The sequence below is a fragment of the Labrus bergylta genome, chromosome 7 (genome assembly GCF_963930695.1).
Source record: "Labrus bergylta chromosome 7, fLabBer1.1, whole genome shotgun sequence".
Classification (NCBI taxonomy): domain Eukaryota; kingdom Metazoa; phylum Chordata; class Actinopteri; order Labriformes; family Labridae; genus Labrus; species Labrus bergylta.
In genome coordinates this window covers 13,404,212-13,419,364 of record NC_089201.1, presented here as the reverse complement: position 1 = coordinate 13,419,364, position 15,153 = coordinate 13,404,212, and the positions used below count along the sequence as shown (strand labels likewise).

Here is a 15,153-nt window from a genome sequence, read left to right as displayed (position 1 = left end):
TAGCCCCTTTAATATCTTCTGAGTGTTCTGTTGAAGTCCCACCTTTTTATATAAAGTTTAATGATTTTTTTTCATCATCAATCGATAATTTCAGTTATCCTCAATTGTATTTACTATTTTATTTATACTTTTTTTTGTTTACATAATTACTGAATCTTTAATGCGATGTCATGATATCATGTATTTTTCTGTCTTTATTGATCATGAAATCAAATATGAACATACCAAGCATAGCCAGCATTTTCAAAATAAAATCAATTATCAATAATCAGTGTCGCAAAAATACGGAAGAGGATTAGCGCCACGCTTGAGAAATAAATTATGAGAGTCACTGACAATAAGCACTTCAAAAATAAATTTAAAATGTCCAGAACTAATTCAAAATGCTGAGATAAAGGTTGAAATTTCAAAAATTAAGCTGAAATACAATTTCATAAAATGATGACAATAACTAATCAGGTAAACATGATAATTTCTGCTGCAAAAACAAGCTTCTTTAAATGGGTGTGTATGTGACTTTTGGGGTTCCTGGAGCCAGCCTCTAGAGGACACTCAACGAACTTCAGGATTTTCCACTTCCGCATTGGTTTATTTTTTCAAGACTGGAGGTCGCTGCCTGGTGTGACCATATTCCTCTTCCGCATAAAAAAAGAAAGTTTAAAACGGCTCCAATAAGTTCATAGTTTGATTAGTGATCGATTGCTTTTGCCTGAATACAGAGGCGGAAGTGAGACGAGCAGGCTGCCACAGAGCGCTGATCTTCACACAGTTTCTCTCCCACACTGAACGCTCTTTTTCCCTCCATACAGTTAGAGATCTGCGGAAGCTGCTCGCGCTGCTCTCCGCGCGCACTCACTGAGTCTGGTGTTTTCCTGTCAAAGTCACTTCAGTCGATTCTACGTTTTAACAATGGCGTCTTCTAAAACATGGAAATAGTGACCAGTGTTTTGTCCCTAACTGTCACCAAGGTTTTACAGTTTTCCGGACTTGTGGACGCCAGGAATGTCCTGAAGACTGAAAAGATGGAGGAGAAAGCGTTAGAGGTTTACGGTGAGTCAGGCCTGTGACTAATAATGTCTAAAACCCTTTAATGAGATATTATTGAGAGGCTTAACATTAACGCTGTCATCGACTCAGACTTCGAGTTTGAAAGCAACTTCATCAACCAAACCTCATTCAGTAATATATAATATTCAAAACAACATACAGGGTTTAGAGAGTCACTGATAACTAACATGATAAACAAACGGTGATACATATTACACATTTGACACGTTAAAGAGCAGATATGTGAATAATTCATTCGCCGAACTTTTGCTGTATAATTAATAAAGCGCTCCAGAGAGTTGTTATGTAGTAACAGGTTATTATTAAGCCACTATTGAAATTTAAGTTAATTGTGACTTTTTAAAAATGGGGTTTGGTGTGGTTGTGGATACCCGGATGAGTACTGCATCAAAACTTCAGAGTTTTTATGTAGTATCAGCTTATAATAAGAAGCCACTATTCACATTTAAAGGGGACATATTATGAAAAATCTACTTCTTCAGTGTTTGTGAACATATATTTGGGTAACCTGAGTGTCTACAGACCCACAAAATGTGAATTAAACCCATCCAGTCCTTTGTTTGTGGTTTGCATAAGTCTTACAACACAGAGAAAAATGCTCTGTTTCAAATGTTCTCTCCTTGTGATGTCACAGTGGGATTCTGGTAAAAAAATAAATAAAATAAAAAATCCCTCCCCTGGTATCTCCACCCATGGACTCCACCCCCAGCCTAGAACAAAACTTTTGAGCAGGTGGCATTTTTATTCTCGCTAGTAAAGGAGTGATGTCTTCGGGGAAAACTCAGGGGGGACTCATTGCATTTAAAGAGACACACACACCAAAACGGAGCATTCTGAGAGAGCTGGTTTACACAGGTTCACAAACCTCCTCTGGTGCTTGATTCATGTTACATTTTGACCAAAGCACAGCACAGATGTTTCATTTAGACCACAGGGGACTGTTTGAAAAGGTGGAGAAGGGGGAGAATAGGTCCTCTTTAAGTTAAAGGTGCACTGTGTAGATTTGGTAGTGAAATTTGAAAGTTGGAGAAGGGAAAAATTATTTGCTATATTTTCTGAACTAAATACACAAAATTAATTCAAAGGAAAAATAGGTCCCTGGATCTCTGTTTGGAGCTATAAAACTACCAGGAGAGTTATGGTGTCACTGTTGAGGCCCCCCACCATAACATCTCGCTTAGCATTTTCTCTTCAGACAGTGTTACAGTGAAATGTTACTGTGAGGAAAGTTTGTGTATAGAGTTATGAACAAATACCACATGATCTGTACACTTCTCCAACTTTCACATTTAACACTCCATAGTGCACCTGTTAAATTGTGATTTAAAAAAAATGGTTTCAGGCGTTCTTCAAACCGATTTGTAACTACTTCGACTCCATTTTAGTTCTAGTAAACAACACCACATCTCGTTTTTCTCTCCTCTTTCAGATGTGATCCGATCGATCCGGGACCCAGAGAAGCCCAACACCCTGGAGGAGCTGGACGTGGTGACGGAGAAATGTGTGGAGGTCCAGGAGCTCGGAGATGACGAGTACCTCATCATCATCAAGTTTTCTCCCACCGTGCCTCACTGCTCTCTGGCGACGCTGATCGGTGAGTCTCTCAGCTGATCAAACAACAGTAGAATCTGCATTTCATCATCAGAGGTTATAGCTGTACTTTTGTGCAGGTTACATAAGGAATGAACATGTGCTCATCAGAGATCATTAAAATATATCAAATATAACTTTAACTGTAATTTAACAATCAATACAGAGCATATGAGAATCAATGGTGTGTCAAAAACAAGCGGCAACCTCCGCTGTTAAAAAATGAAGCCGATGCTGAAGTGTAAAATCCTGCAGTTCCTCGAGTGTCCACTAGAGGCTGCCTGCAGAAGCACAGAAAGTCACATACACACCCATTCTAAAAAGCCTGTTTTTACAGCAGAGATTAACATGTTTACGGCCTGGTTCAAAAAACAAATAAGTCTGATTAGCTCATGTCTTGATCGACACACACTGTACGGGGGGTGAATGTTTTGATGACTCATCAGTTTTGATTTGATGAAGGATAAGAGTTATTCACAATAAGGCGTGTAGCTGACCTAATTGACAGGTGGGCGCCGTGTAACGGTTTGTCAGGAGGTTTAAAACCCGCCTCAGCTCCAACTCTCAGCCTGTTGTTAGGTTGACTGAAAGTTAGGCTGAGACTGGAGCCTTTAGTGGACACTTTAGGAACTGCAGGATTGTGCACTACAACATTTTGCTTAATTTTCAACACCAGAGGATTGAAGCTTGGCTATAACCGAGGATTTTTGTCATCATCCTTAAACTTTTTCTTTCAATCACTGGTTAAAAAAAACCTTTATTAAAGGCCAGTCACACTGTTTTGTTTTCCCTTAACGAGGTTTGACTTTTCAGCTTGTTCCTGTTGACGGCTGATCGATCAAATCTTTCAGAGAAAACGAGTTCAGTTTGTAGATCACAGAGTCCGACTCCTGCTGTAATTACACAACACCATGAAGAAGAAGAAAACATTTATGCGTACAAAGAACTCATTGACGCATGCACACACACACACACACACACACACACACACACACACACACACACACACACACACACACACACACACACACACACACACACACACACACACACACACACACACACACACACACACACACACACACACACACACACACACAGTAAACTAGGTCCATTAGCAGCAGCCAGTCTCTGCTGCTTTGTCCTCCTAGCTCACAGCGCAGTGACTCACACACATTATATGATTGTCACTGGAGTCCTACAGGCTTTAATTACTGACATTTTCACTCGCTTTTTCAAAACCCATGGCCCATGACGAGGACTTATAAAGAGCGAGCAGGTCGGGAGTTTTAAACATGTGTCACATACTGACGACCGCGTTGATTTATTTTTCTACGTCTCAGAGATCGTGCCCCAAAGTCACAGCAGAATAATATCTCTTTAGGTTATGACTTTGAGAAGAAGGAAGAGGTAGATTCCTCCATAAATATAGTTTTGTTTACCTTCCGTCTTATAACAATTAAACGTTCCCAGAGATTCCTCTCGCGCCATTAGTCAACAGAGCTGTCAATCATGGCATCTTACACCGCTTCACATAATTTAAGTAAAAGAAACTTCTCAGAACTGGTTCCTCCTACTCTCCCAGCAGACAGCAGGAAGTCTGAGCTGATCGTCTCTGATTCCGATGTTTTTTCTGCGTGCTGAATGTTCATTGACTCTTTCTGTTTCTCTGTCTTATGGGTTTTTTTTGTTTTTACCTGTCTGCAGGTCTGTGTTTACAAGTGAAGCTGCAGAGATGTCTGCCTTTCAAACACAAGGTGAGGCTCATTAATATTAAAGGTTCACTCTGGTACTTTTGGGTACCGAAACGTTGCTAACATATTTGAGCCCCTTAGAGATGGTCTCTGGGGAGGGGAGGGGAGGGGGGGGGGCTCGATTGTAAACACCCTGAGTCTCTGATGCTGCTTCACCTGCTTCAGGAGCTTCAACGACTGTTACAGCCTCGTTATCAAACGTAGTCACACAAGGCTCAAAACATGAAGAACGAAAACAAATATGGACGCCACAAAGAATTCAAATGTTTAAACCTTGAGCTGAAAGCAAACATGACGCAACAACAACAGGAGGAGGAGGAGGAGGAGGAGGTGACGAGAACAGCTGTTCGATCAGAAGTGCTCGATCGATGTTAAGAAACAGAAAAACAACCAATTAGCCGTTTACGCTTCACCACTTTCCGAGCTGCAGGGTCGAGCAGGGAGGAGCTCTTGTATGAAAGAGGCGCAGGTGTGCGGAGGAGGGTGGAGAGCAGAGTGCTCCATCTCTGCAGCAGCTTAACAAACGAGACGAGCAGCCTCTCATTAAGACGATGTTTTCATCTGCTGGATGTAAACATGAAGCAGCGTCACTCTGCAGGACTGATGGAGGAGACGTGCAGGCCGCAGGATGAAAAACAAATCCTCCTCCTAAAAAAAAAAACAGGAAAGGAGAGAGAGTGCACTCAAAGGTTTTATTGTTTCATATTTCTTGTGTTTTTGTTTCTCCGGTCTTTGGAGCACTGTTCATTCTCGCGCTCGTTTTATTTACATATTGTTTCTCTGAGCTGCGTGTCTCATTTCTCTCGTCACTGATTCGTTTGAATCCTTGATTTCATGCTCGTCTGACTCCGAGCTAACTTTAAACACTGTTGGCTTTGTTCCTTATTGAACCTCCTTAACTCCACCGAAGTAAATAAATAACAAAACAAGAAAACAGAGTGTGACACTTCCTGTTGATATCGTTTCTTTTTTCTCTTCTCAGTTGGAAATTTACATCTCAGAAGGAACTCATTCGACCGAGGAAGACAGTAAGTCTGTTCTTTTATTGGTATTTGATCTCTCAGATTTAAACCCCTCCCTCTGAGGTTGGTACGTTGCTGTTCTTTGTTCTGCACAGTGGAAAGATTATCGGTGTTTAAGGGTTAAAGGAGTTAAACACACAGTGTGTAAATCCCACCACCAGGGGGCTCTGAATCAAAAAAACTAAACATGACATCGAGGCTGGCAGGGGTTAATCTGCGACGCGAGCTGTCATGAAAACCTGATTCATGCTTCTTGCGGCCGGCGAGCACGTTTCATACTGACTGCATTTAAAGCGCGAGCGCTCAACACGGCCCGAATAAAGTACTTCCGGGCCCTGTAGCCAATCATTGCAACGCTGTCTTGGAGGTGCTCGGCTGGGCGCTCAGATCCTCCGCAGACCCTCCTCTCGCCACCGCGATTACGCAGTATTGCCGCACCGCCCATAAGAAGCATGAAACCTGATTCAATGAGTCGCAATGTGCAGCACATGGCTAATTTACACAACATTATTTTTCTGTGAAAACACTGGAAAGATTCGAAGTCTGGCTAGCAAGTCAGCCTTTCTGTTAAACATGCTGTCTGATCATATTTACTGTTTGGTTGCCATAGGTAGGCTACAGATGTTGAGAGAAATGTGTGCTAGCTGAAGGTAACTTCATACAGCTTTCTGGTTCATTATTATCTCAGGCAACATTAAAGTGACAGCTGGTTCATATATTGATAATGTTACAATGTTATGATAGAAGAGAAAATATTGTCATACTTGATGACTGTATTATGATGCTCTCTCAGACACTTGCCCTGAGAGCTACTTGCATAGTGACTGCCCTTCACATCACCCCTTAGTGGAACATGGTAAGCCCTGTTCTGCAAATTCATCCCATTTATAAAAAGGGACTGAAGGTTGGGAGCAACAGAACATAGATATCGACAAGCAATTGTGTTTTTCTTATTGTTTGCACTGCTTCTTTAGTCGGTCTGAATGCTAAAATCGTCTGTAAATTCACATTTTAAAGTTGATATTTAAAAAAATTCTTCCCGGGGGTTTATGCCCCCAGACCCCCCTAGGAGGTTTGGATCCATGTCACCTTTTTCATCCCTGATGAGTTTGCACCACTGTAGGCTGAGACAACTTTTTTTTTTTTTACATCGCTAATTCATAACAATACACAGACTGATATTATTTACAGAGAGATCAACCAATCACAGTGCAGTATTTGTGGTGTAGTGACTCAGTGTGGTTTGTGTCTCCAGTCAACAAGCAGATCAACGATAAGGAGCGAGTGGCGGCCGCCATGGAGAACCCAAACCTGAGGGAAATCGTGGAGCAGTGTGTGACCGAGCCGGACGACTGACAGCCGCCGCCGTGTGTGTGTGTTTGTGCGCGTGTGCGTGTGTGTTTAAAACTGTGCCTGAGGACATTATTCAGAGGATTTGTTGAGTGTGGAGGCAGAGCGCCGTGGCGGCTCTGGGGACTAAACGGATGTTTGGAGGATTTTTATTTCTGGAGAGTCTGGATTGAATCAAAGACGTGTGTTGACTTTTCAATCATTCCCTGCTGGACGGAGTTTGTTTTCATTACGAGTTCTCCATCGGAGGAAACAGGAAACACCTCCCGCGCTGCTCTATCCCGTCCTCGCTGTCGTCAGTGACAGAAGGATCTTTTCTCTCTCCTCGGTGCAGCTGGAGAAAGGTTCCTGTGCCAACTGTTTCTAGAAGTCTGTCCTTATAGGCAATCACTGAGATTTAAGCCCACTTAATGATTTTCATAGATTATTGTTGTTAGAACAGATAAAACTGTGATGTACAAAAGAATCAGGAATTAAAAACGACATCAACAAGAAGCTGCCTAGGAGTCGTGTTTGACATGAAAACATGTTTTAACTGCCATGATGAAGACAAATATGACGTTAAGTGGATAAGCAGGGTGCTGGGCGGCAGCAGCTCGGTCTGCAGGGACCTGTGTTAGGAACTGGAGGGTCAGCGGTTCAAGTCCCAGTGAAATTGGTCTGGCTGCAGTTCACTTCCTAAGCACTACTGAGGTGTCCTTGAGCAAGGCACCAAACCCCCCGCCAGCTCAGAGCGCTTGCTATGTGCAGCCCCCCCCTCACTCTGACTTCTCTCCATCAGTGCATGTCTGTATGTTTCAGCCTATAACAGAGTCTAAAACTGAATTTCCTCACGTGGGATCTTCTAATTCTTTCCAGAGTTTCCTGAGGTGTTGTTCCGACTCGAGGAGGCGTTCATGTTCATTTTGCAACTCAGAAACTTGTTTTTTCCCGATGTGTAGGACACCAAACACATTTCTACTTTTCCTCTGACACGTGTTCACGCTGCAGACTCACACCCTGAGTTCATGTGGTGTCAGACACATCAGAAGAACGAGTTTCCGAACACACTGAAGGAGTAAGAACGACTTTGCAACTCTGAAACCCGGACCATCCGAGGAGCACCTGAACGCAGCGTCACACTCTGACGCAACAAACACTGATTGAAACTCTCTCTCTCTCCCTCTGTCTCGCCCTCTCTCTCTCTCCCTCTGCCTCGCCCTCTCTTTCTCTCTCGCCCTCTCTCTCTCTCTGTCTCGCCCTCTCTCTCTCTCTGTCTCGCCCTCTCTCTCTCTCTGTCTCGCCCTCTCTCCTTCTGTCTCGCCCTCTCTCTGTCTCCCTCTCTCTCTCCCTCTGTCTCGCCCTCTCTCTCTCTCTCTGTCTCCCTCTCTCTCTCCCTCTGTCTCGCCCTCTCTCTCTCCCTCTGTCTCGCCCTCTCTCTCCTTCTGTCTCGCCCTCTCTCTCTCTTCCTCCGTCTCGCCCTCTCTCTCATCATGAAGGTTTAATATAGACCACACACACACACACACACACACACACACACACACACACACACACACACACACACACCTGTCCCTGATCTGATGATTCCCTTCGCTGACGACACAGGTGAGACAATCAGGGCGATCAAAAAGGAGGGAGGACAGACAGAGGAAGTAAGAGAAGACAAGAAACACCGGGGACAAGAACTACAAAATAAAACATCAACTCTAAACACTGAAAGAACAAATCATGACTCAGATGTTTTTGTTGTTGTAATGACAGAGCCTCACCTGTTGGAGGTGCTGTTGGTCTGAATCAAAGATCCAAAGAGGAATCAGTGACCGAGCTCAGAAATGATGTAATAACCACACAGCTGACACAGAACAGACTGATTCATGTCTTCGTTAAGATTTTACAACGACAATCCAGTTTTTAGGTCTGATGTGAAACACCTGAAGCTCTGGCTGTGCTGCTCCGTCTGATTCCTGCAGGCTGAGCTTCATTAAAACCAGAGGTCAGATTCAAAGCTGTTCTGTGATTTATTTACTGAATTCAAACCACAATCATCATCACACCTCCAGCCCTCACTGTTTCTGACTAAATGTCTCCAGGAGAATTAAAAAGCTTCAAAGAATAAACAGTGGGAAAATATCAACACAGCAGCACATAGACAGAATGAAGAGATAGTCTGGGGGGGAGGGGGCTGACACCAGCCATCATTGTCCGAGAGGCGGGTTTACACCCTGGACTGGTCACCTGTCAATCACAGAGACAGACGACCAGCCACACCTACGGACAATTTAGAGTCAGCAGTTAACCTAACGAGCATGTCTTTGGACTGTGGGAAGAAACCGGAGTACCCGGAGAGAACCCACACATGCACGGAGAGAACATGCAAACTCCACACAGAGAGGCTCCTGTCAGACGGGGGATTCAAACCAGGAACCTCCGCGCTATGAGAGGACAGCGCTAATCGCAAAATTTCAATGGTTAAATGCGATCCAAAGCAGGGTCGCCTCAGAGCTCCCGAACAGACCGCTCTGTGATCAAAGCCAACGCTCTGTAACAATGCAGCCTAACACCAGTGACACATGCGTCGGCTCAGGGTGTGTTTGTGTGTGTGATGACTGCGGTGCTGAATCATCAGCTGTTCTGACAGGAGAGGCTGAGAGAGCTGCAGGAGAGCATTTAAGAAGAAAGAAGATTTATTGTCAGTGTCAGAGAGAGAGCTGAGATGTGTGTGTGTGATGTTGTGTACTACATCTCTCTTAAACATCATAATTGAGCCATCAAGCTGTGTGACTGTGAATGATTAGAGCTGTAATTAGAGGTAAGGTGTTACATCGCAGGTCGCTGTAAATGGTCATAATGTGTTCCTGTTCTAACATCAAATTGAAGCTCCTGTGTTTCTCTGGACATACTGTGATTTTTATATTGAAGTTTTCACATCTGCATATCAGAATTAAAAGCTAGATGTACGAACACGAGCAGAGAAAGTGGACAAAGAGTCTTTGTGTTTACAAACGTCCTGTAATCCCCTCCATAAACAAAGGAGGAAACGTTGTAACCATCCCTTTAAAGATGAGGGTGCTGACATTTAAACTTAACGTCAACGTCATTGAAGGCCTTGAGTAATGAACCATTTTTTGAATCAAGCGTCGAAGCTTCAACAAAGCCTCGGGCTGATACACAGGGAGCGTGCCAGAGCTGTTGGGAGGGTTGATATCTTGCTCAGAGACACCTTGGTAATACTCAGGAAGTTACATGGCACCTCTCCAAGTTCCAAGCTTTGGTTTGCAGGGACTCAGATTTTGTCTGACAATAAAGAGCAATCCATCAATGTGAACGCTAGTGTGCTGATTTGTAATTGTGGAAATGCTATTATCCAACAGCTGACATGTGCGGTAGAAGGTCAAACTTACCTTTTGAACATTGGGGTTGCTGATAATCTGCCTTTTGATTCTGTTCTAGAAAGAGACCTACCAGTTATTTTTGATTTGTTGGAGTCAGAACAAAGCAGAAAGTATAACGCTGTGGTAACCAGAATGCAGGCCAAGCAATCCAATGAGCGCTCTGCAATTCTCAGTGCCCTGTACTTTTTCAATGAGGAGTTGAAGACCACACATGGGAAGTCCCGGAAAACCCGCAGACAGAGAAGGCAGGAGAAATTCCAAAAGGCAATTAAGGCAATGTTTTTTTTCGGTTTTTTTTTTAAAGATGGAGATCACCAGCTTTCTCTTTGAAATTAAAATACTGTGTCTGCACAGACTCTGTCCTCTGACTGGATTTTACTGTTCAGGATGTTTCTGAGCAGAGCTGGTGTGTTTCTTCCAGCCAATGACAGCGCAGCAGGTGAGTTTAGGAGTGGATACAATTCAGTGATTGGACGCCATTCAAACCAGTGAATATGACGGACGCATACTTAGCGGCAAAGAAGAGAAAATATAATCACAGTGAGGAGAAACACCAAGCGGATAAAACTCGTTCTAAAACCAGGGTGAACCTTGTGTTGTCTTTTACCCGTGGACGTGACGTTGGTCTGCTTCCTGTTGGACAGGCAGGTGACAAACACCAGCGGCTACGTCCTGCAGTGAGATTCTGGTGGTGATGAGCCCAGGAGGAGGGGGGACCCAGATTGAATGTTGGGTTTAAACTTAAAAATAAACTCAGGCTCAGGTGATTCATGAAACAGCTGCTTACTGGTTTTTCGCAGGGACTATTTTCTGTGGCGGATTAATCTATGCTTTGCTCCTTGATACTCAAACATAAACAGAGAGGATGCGTTCAATGTTCAAGGTGGATTGTTGGCAGTTACTTCACCAGATTTTAATTTACTTCTAATTCTTTTAAAGTTTGATACAGAGTCAAAATGTGTGCAGGCAACTTTCTGATTCTGTACAAAATGTATCACATTTCATCCAAAGTTATTCTGCTCCACCTGTACACCAACAGGCCTCCTGCAGAGTCCCTGCTGAGATCTGAACCTGCAGCTGCTCCGACCCTACCTGAGCTCCGAGGTCTGAAATATCTCTGCATATCAATGATGGAACAACTCAGTTCATCAAGGACCAGACTGAAAAACAAATCTGATATCATTTGCAGAGCCGAGGTGAATAAGACACAAGAGACCAGAGTCCAAAGCAGCAGAAACATGCAGCTGAAAGTCCAAGAAGAAAGTCTGGTTCATTATGATCCGTCCATGTGTAGGGGGAACCCAATGTGATTAAACATTCAGGGACTGTACTGTAAAAAAACACCTAGTTGTCATAACTTAAAGTTAGTGTCCAGGCTGACTTAACATTCTAAGTTAACTGAACTTGATAAGGTGGCTTCTGATTGGTCACCCTGTTCTCAAATGTTTCTAATGGGTGAAATTACAACAACGAATATCTGATAACAACGAATACAATATAAAAAAGACAATGGAAATGTTATATTTCACACTATTTATTAAGTAGAATTATTAGTAATTTAATAATTCAAAATGTAAAAGTCTCTCTTTCTCTCTCTTTTTTTTTGTCTATTTTCCTTACACTGTTCTCCGGGTTGTGATGTAAGCTGAATATTACATGAACATAAGCAGCTAATCATGTCGTAACTCGTAACTCTCGGCTGAATTTGATGCATTATTATCCCTATAGTAACGCTGAGGGGAGTTTACAGTCAGCTGAATCAGAGCATAGAAAACTTAACATAACATTGTGACAAAGTGGGTGAAAAGCTCTTCTCTTATACCCTTAATATCAAATCACATTATTCATTTTATTTTAGCTTATGTAACATTGCAGCAACTTTCTATCCCTGGTTTGTTTGTGTTAGCATTAAGTTACAGTTCACATCAAAGTATAAATTAACTTAAATCAAACACACAGTCTTGATTTAGTTCAGCTTATTTAGTTTCTGGAATTGTCAAATATCATTGTTTGTCTCTTATCCATACTTACCTCTAGTGATGGTCCTCTGACACCCGAGGCTCCGACACATGCGTGGTAGCTCATGAATCCAACCCTGTTACTGGTTTAGCTGTGTCGGCTCGTAGGAAGAGCTGAGTTGAGCTTTCGAAGTGAATAGAGACGGACAGAGATTTGGGTTGACAGTGCATTCAGTACTAAAGATTCTATAACATTACTAAACCATGACAAATGAAAACAGTTGATGTAAGTGCTGTAACATGCAAATTAAGTGAGTTGAAGAATCATGGAGTGTAGTAGCCAACGTTAGTCAAATAGGCGAAACAATAAGGAAAGCAGTTGATTGGGACTTGTGGTGCATCGTAAGAGCCGATGACATTCATATAGTAGTACGTAAGTTCAATTCCCGTCAGAGTTGAGAATTTTTAGAGTAGAGCTATAGGCTACCACAATCAGACGCGCCAAATAAGAAACATTGTTTTCAACATGAGTTCATTTTTATTTTATATTTTATTGTGTCAGCTTGAAACCATACAACCATTTGGTGCAGGCGAACAGGAATGTGCATGGCGGATCAAATCCCAAACAATCCATGAACCAATAAATAACCATAGACTGTAGTAAATAACACGTCTCGACTGCACTTAATTTTATTGACCACTAGATGTTCTACTGGAGCACTGCGTCATTGAAAGCCTTGAGCAATGAACCATTTTTTGAATCAAGCGTCGAAGCTTCAACAAAGCCTCGGGCTGATACACAGGGAGCATGCCAGAGCTGTTGGGAGGGTTGATGTCTTGCTCAGAGACACCTTGGTAATACTCAGGAAGTTACATGGCACCTCTCCAAGTTCCAAGCTTTGGTTTGCAGGGACTCAGCTTTTGTCTGACAATAAAGAGCAATCCATCAATGTGAACGCTAGTGTGCTGATTTGTAATTGTGGAAATGTTGGGTTTTTTTTCAGGTGTAGGCAGATCCCAGTCTCTCCTCCTCCAGTGGTTCAAACTGTAGTATTGTTGTTCCTGATGGACTTGGAAGGCCATACTAAACCCATGTGCTCGAAAAACTTGGCTAAGATAACACAAATTTACTTTGTACCACATCCTCACATTGAAAATTAGCTTAAAAATGACTGTTCTATTAAAATTGTCAGCAACATTGATACCATCCCTATCTGTTGTTTTCATGGAGATAAGAAGCCTTATCCAACAGCTGACATGTGCGGTAGAAGGTCAAACTTACCTTTTGAACATTGGGGTTGCTGATAATCTGCCTTTTGATTCTGTTCTAGAAAGAGACCTACCAGTTATTTTTGATTTGTTGGAGTCAGAACAAAGCAGAAAGTGTAACGCTGTGGTAACCAGAATGCAGGCCAAGCAATCCAATGAGCACTCTGCAATTCTCAGTGCCCTGTCCTTTTTCAATGAGGAGTTGAAGACCACACATGGGAAGTCCCGGAAAACCCGCAGACAGAGAAGGCAGGAGAAATTCCAAAAGACAGTGGTGACACCATCAACCAGCACTAGGGTTTCAAGTTCCAGGTAATATAAATGATATGCAGAAAACTGATACATCTTAAGTCTCTCTTTTCCAGAAGGCAATGGAGAAGGAGCCGGAGGCTGAGTTGGACATCATAAGTGATGAGTATATCCTGCAAAATGTCATCCTCTATCATCAACAAGAGTCAGCGTTGCAGCTAGTGGTTCCTCAAGCAGCTTGAAACAACATACTGGCTTTGAGGCACTCAGTTCACTGGGCTGGCCACCTGGGCAAACACAAATCCACGGCTCGCATTAAAAACCATTTCCACTGGCCTGGCCTGCGCAGAGATGTTGCTCAGTTTTGTGAAAGTTTCCTTCAGTGCCAAATAACATGTGCTAAAACACCCCCCCAGAGCTCAGCTTCAACCACTACCCATTATTGGCACCCCATTTAATCACCGTGGGATGGACATGGTTGGTCCTGTAGAGAGAAGCAAAGCAGGAAACCTTATATGCTGGTTATAACAGACTATGCTACCAAGTATCCAGAAGTCTTTTCACTAAAATCCATAAAGGCAAAAGCAGTTGCTCTCTGTTTGTTACAATTCTTTTCAAGAGTGGGCTTCCCTTGTAAAAATATTAGATGATCAGGGAACTAACTTTATGTCTACTCTTCTGAAACAGGTGTACCAGTTACTGGGTATCAGGAGCCTCAGGACCACATCATATTATCCTCAAATGGATGGGTTAACAGAGCACTTTAACCAGACCCTGAAAAAGATGCTCCGGAAATTTGTAAACGACACTGGTACAGACTAGGATCAATAGCTGCACTACCTCCCCTGCATACAGAGAAGTACCCCAATCCTCCACTTTTTTCTCTCCTTTATAACTTTTGTATGGACTTGAAGTTCCGGGGCTGTTGGCACTATTGAGAGAGATCTGGGAGGGGGACAAGGGGAGGGTGGGATCTGTTAATTTTGTATCCTATTTCATCCAGATGAGAGAGCGGCTGGGGAAAATGAGTGAGCAGGCCTATAGCACATGGCGGACACCCAGCAACAGAAGTCCTGGTACGACAAGTCAGGACTGTTCCAAATCCTAAAGAAACTTGGGCCAACTACATACTAGGTATCAACACCAGGGCACTCACGCTTCAGTATGGTACTACACATACATTTCTTAAAAGAGTGGGTGCAGCGACCCAAAAGAAAAACAGAAGTGATGCTAATAAGAAGTGTGCTGGATGAAGAAGAGGTGGATGACCAATACTTACCTCTCTCTAGTGACCTGGTAGACCCTCTAGTGACCCTGGTTTCAGGTACCTGAATTCAATTTCTTTATTTGATTCCTATCCAACTCAAAGAATGGATGAACTGCTTGACAGGCTAGGAAAGCTTTCAGGACACCATGGGGCCCTTTCCAGTTGACAGTAATGCCATTTTGGTTGCACGGCGCTCCAGCAACTTTCCAGAGACTCATGGACCAGGTCCTTTGTGATTTCTCTGGTTTTGCT

At 43.0% G+C, this 15,153-nt stretch overlaps 1 protein-coding gene across 1 annotated transcript; it reads left to right on the top strand.

The window, feature by feature from the left end:
* The first annotated feature begins 820 nt into the window (after nt 1-820).
* On the top strand, nt 821-7,279 carry ciao2a (cytosolic iron-sulfur assembly component 2A). Its single transcript, XM_020634926.3, has 5 exons — nt 821-1,050; nt 2,498-2,662; nt 4,366-4,415; nt 5,395-5,440; nt 6,690-7,279. Exons 1-5 carry the CDS (start codon nt 927-929, stop codon nt 6,788-6,790), a joined length of 486 nt encoding a protein of 161 aa, XP_020490582.1. The 5' UTR covers nt 821-926; the 3' UTR covers nt 6,791-7,279.
* Nucleotides 7,280-15,153: the final 7,874 nt, after the last annotated feature.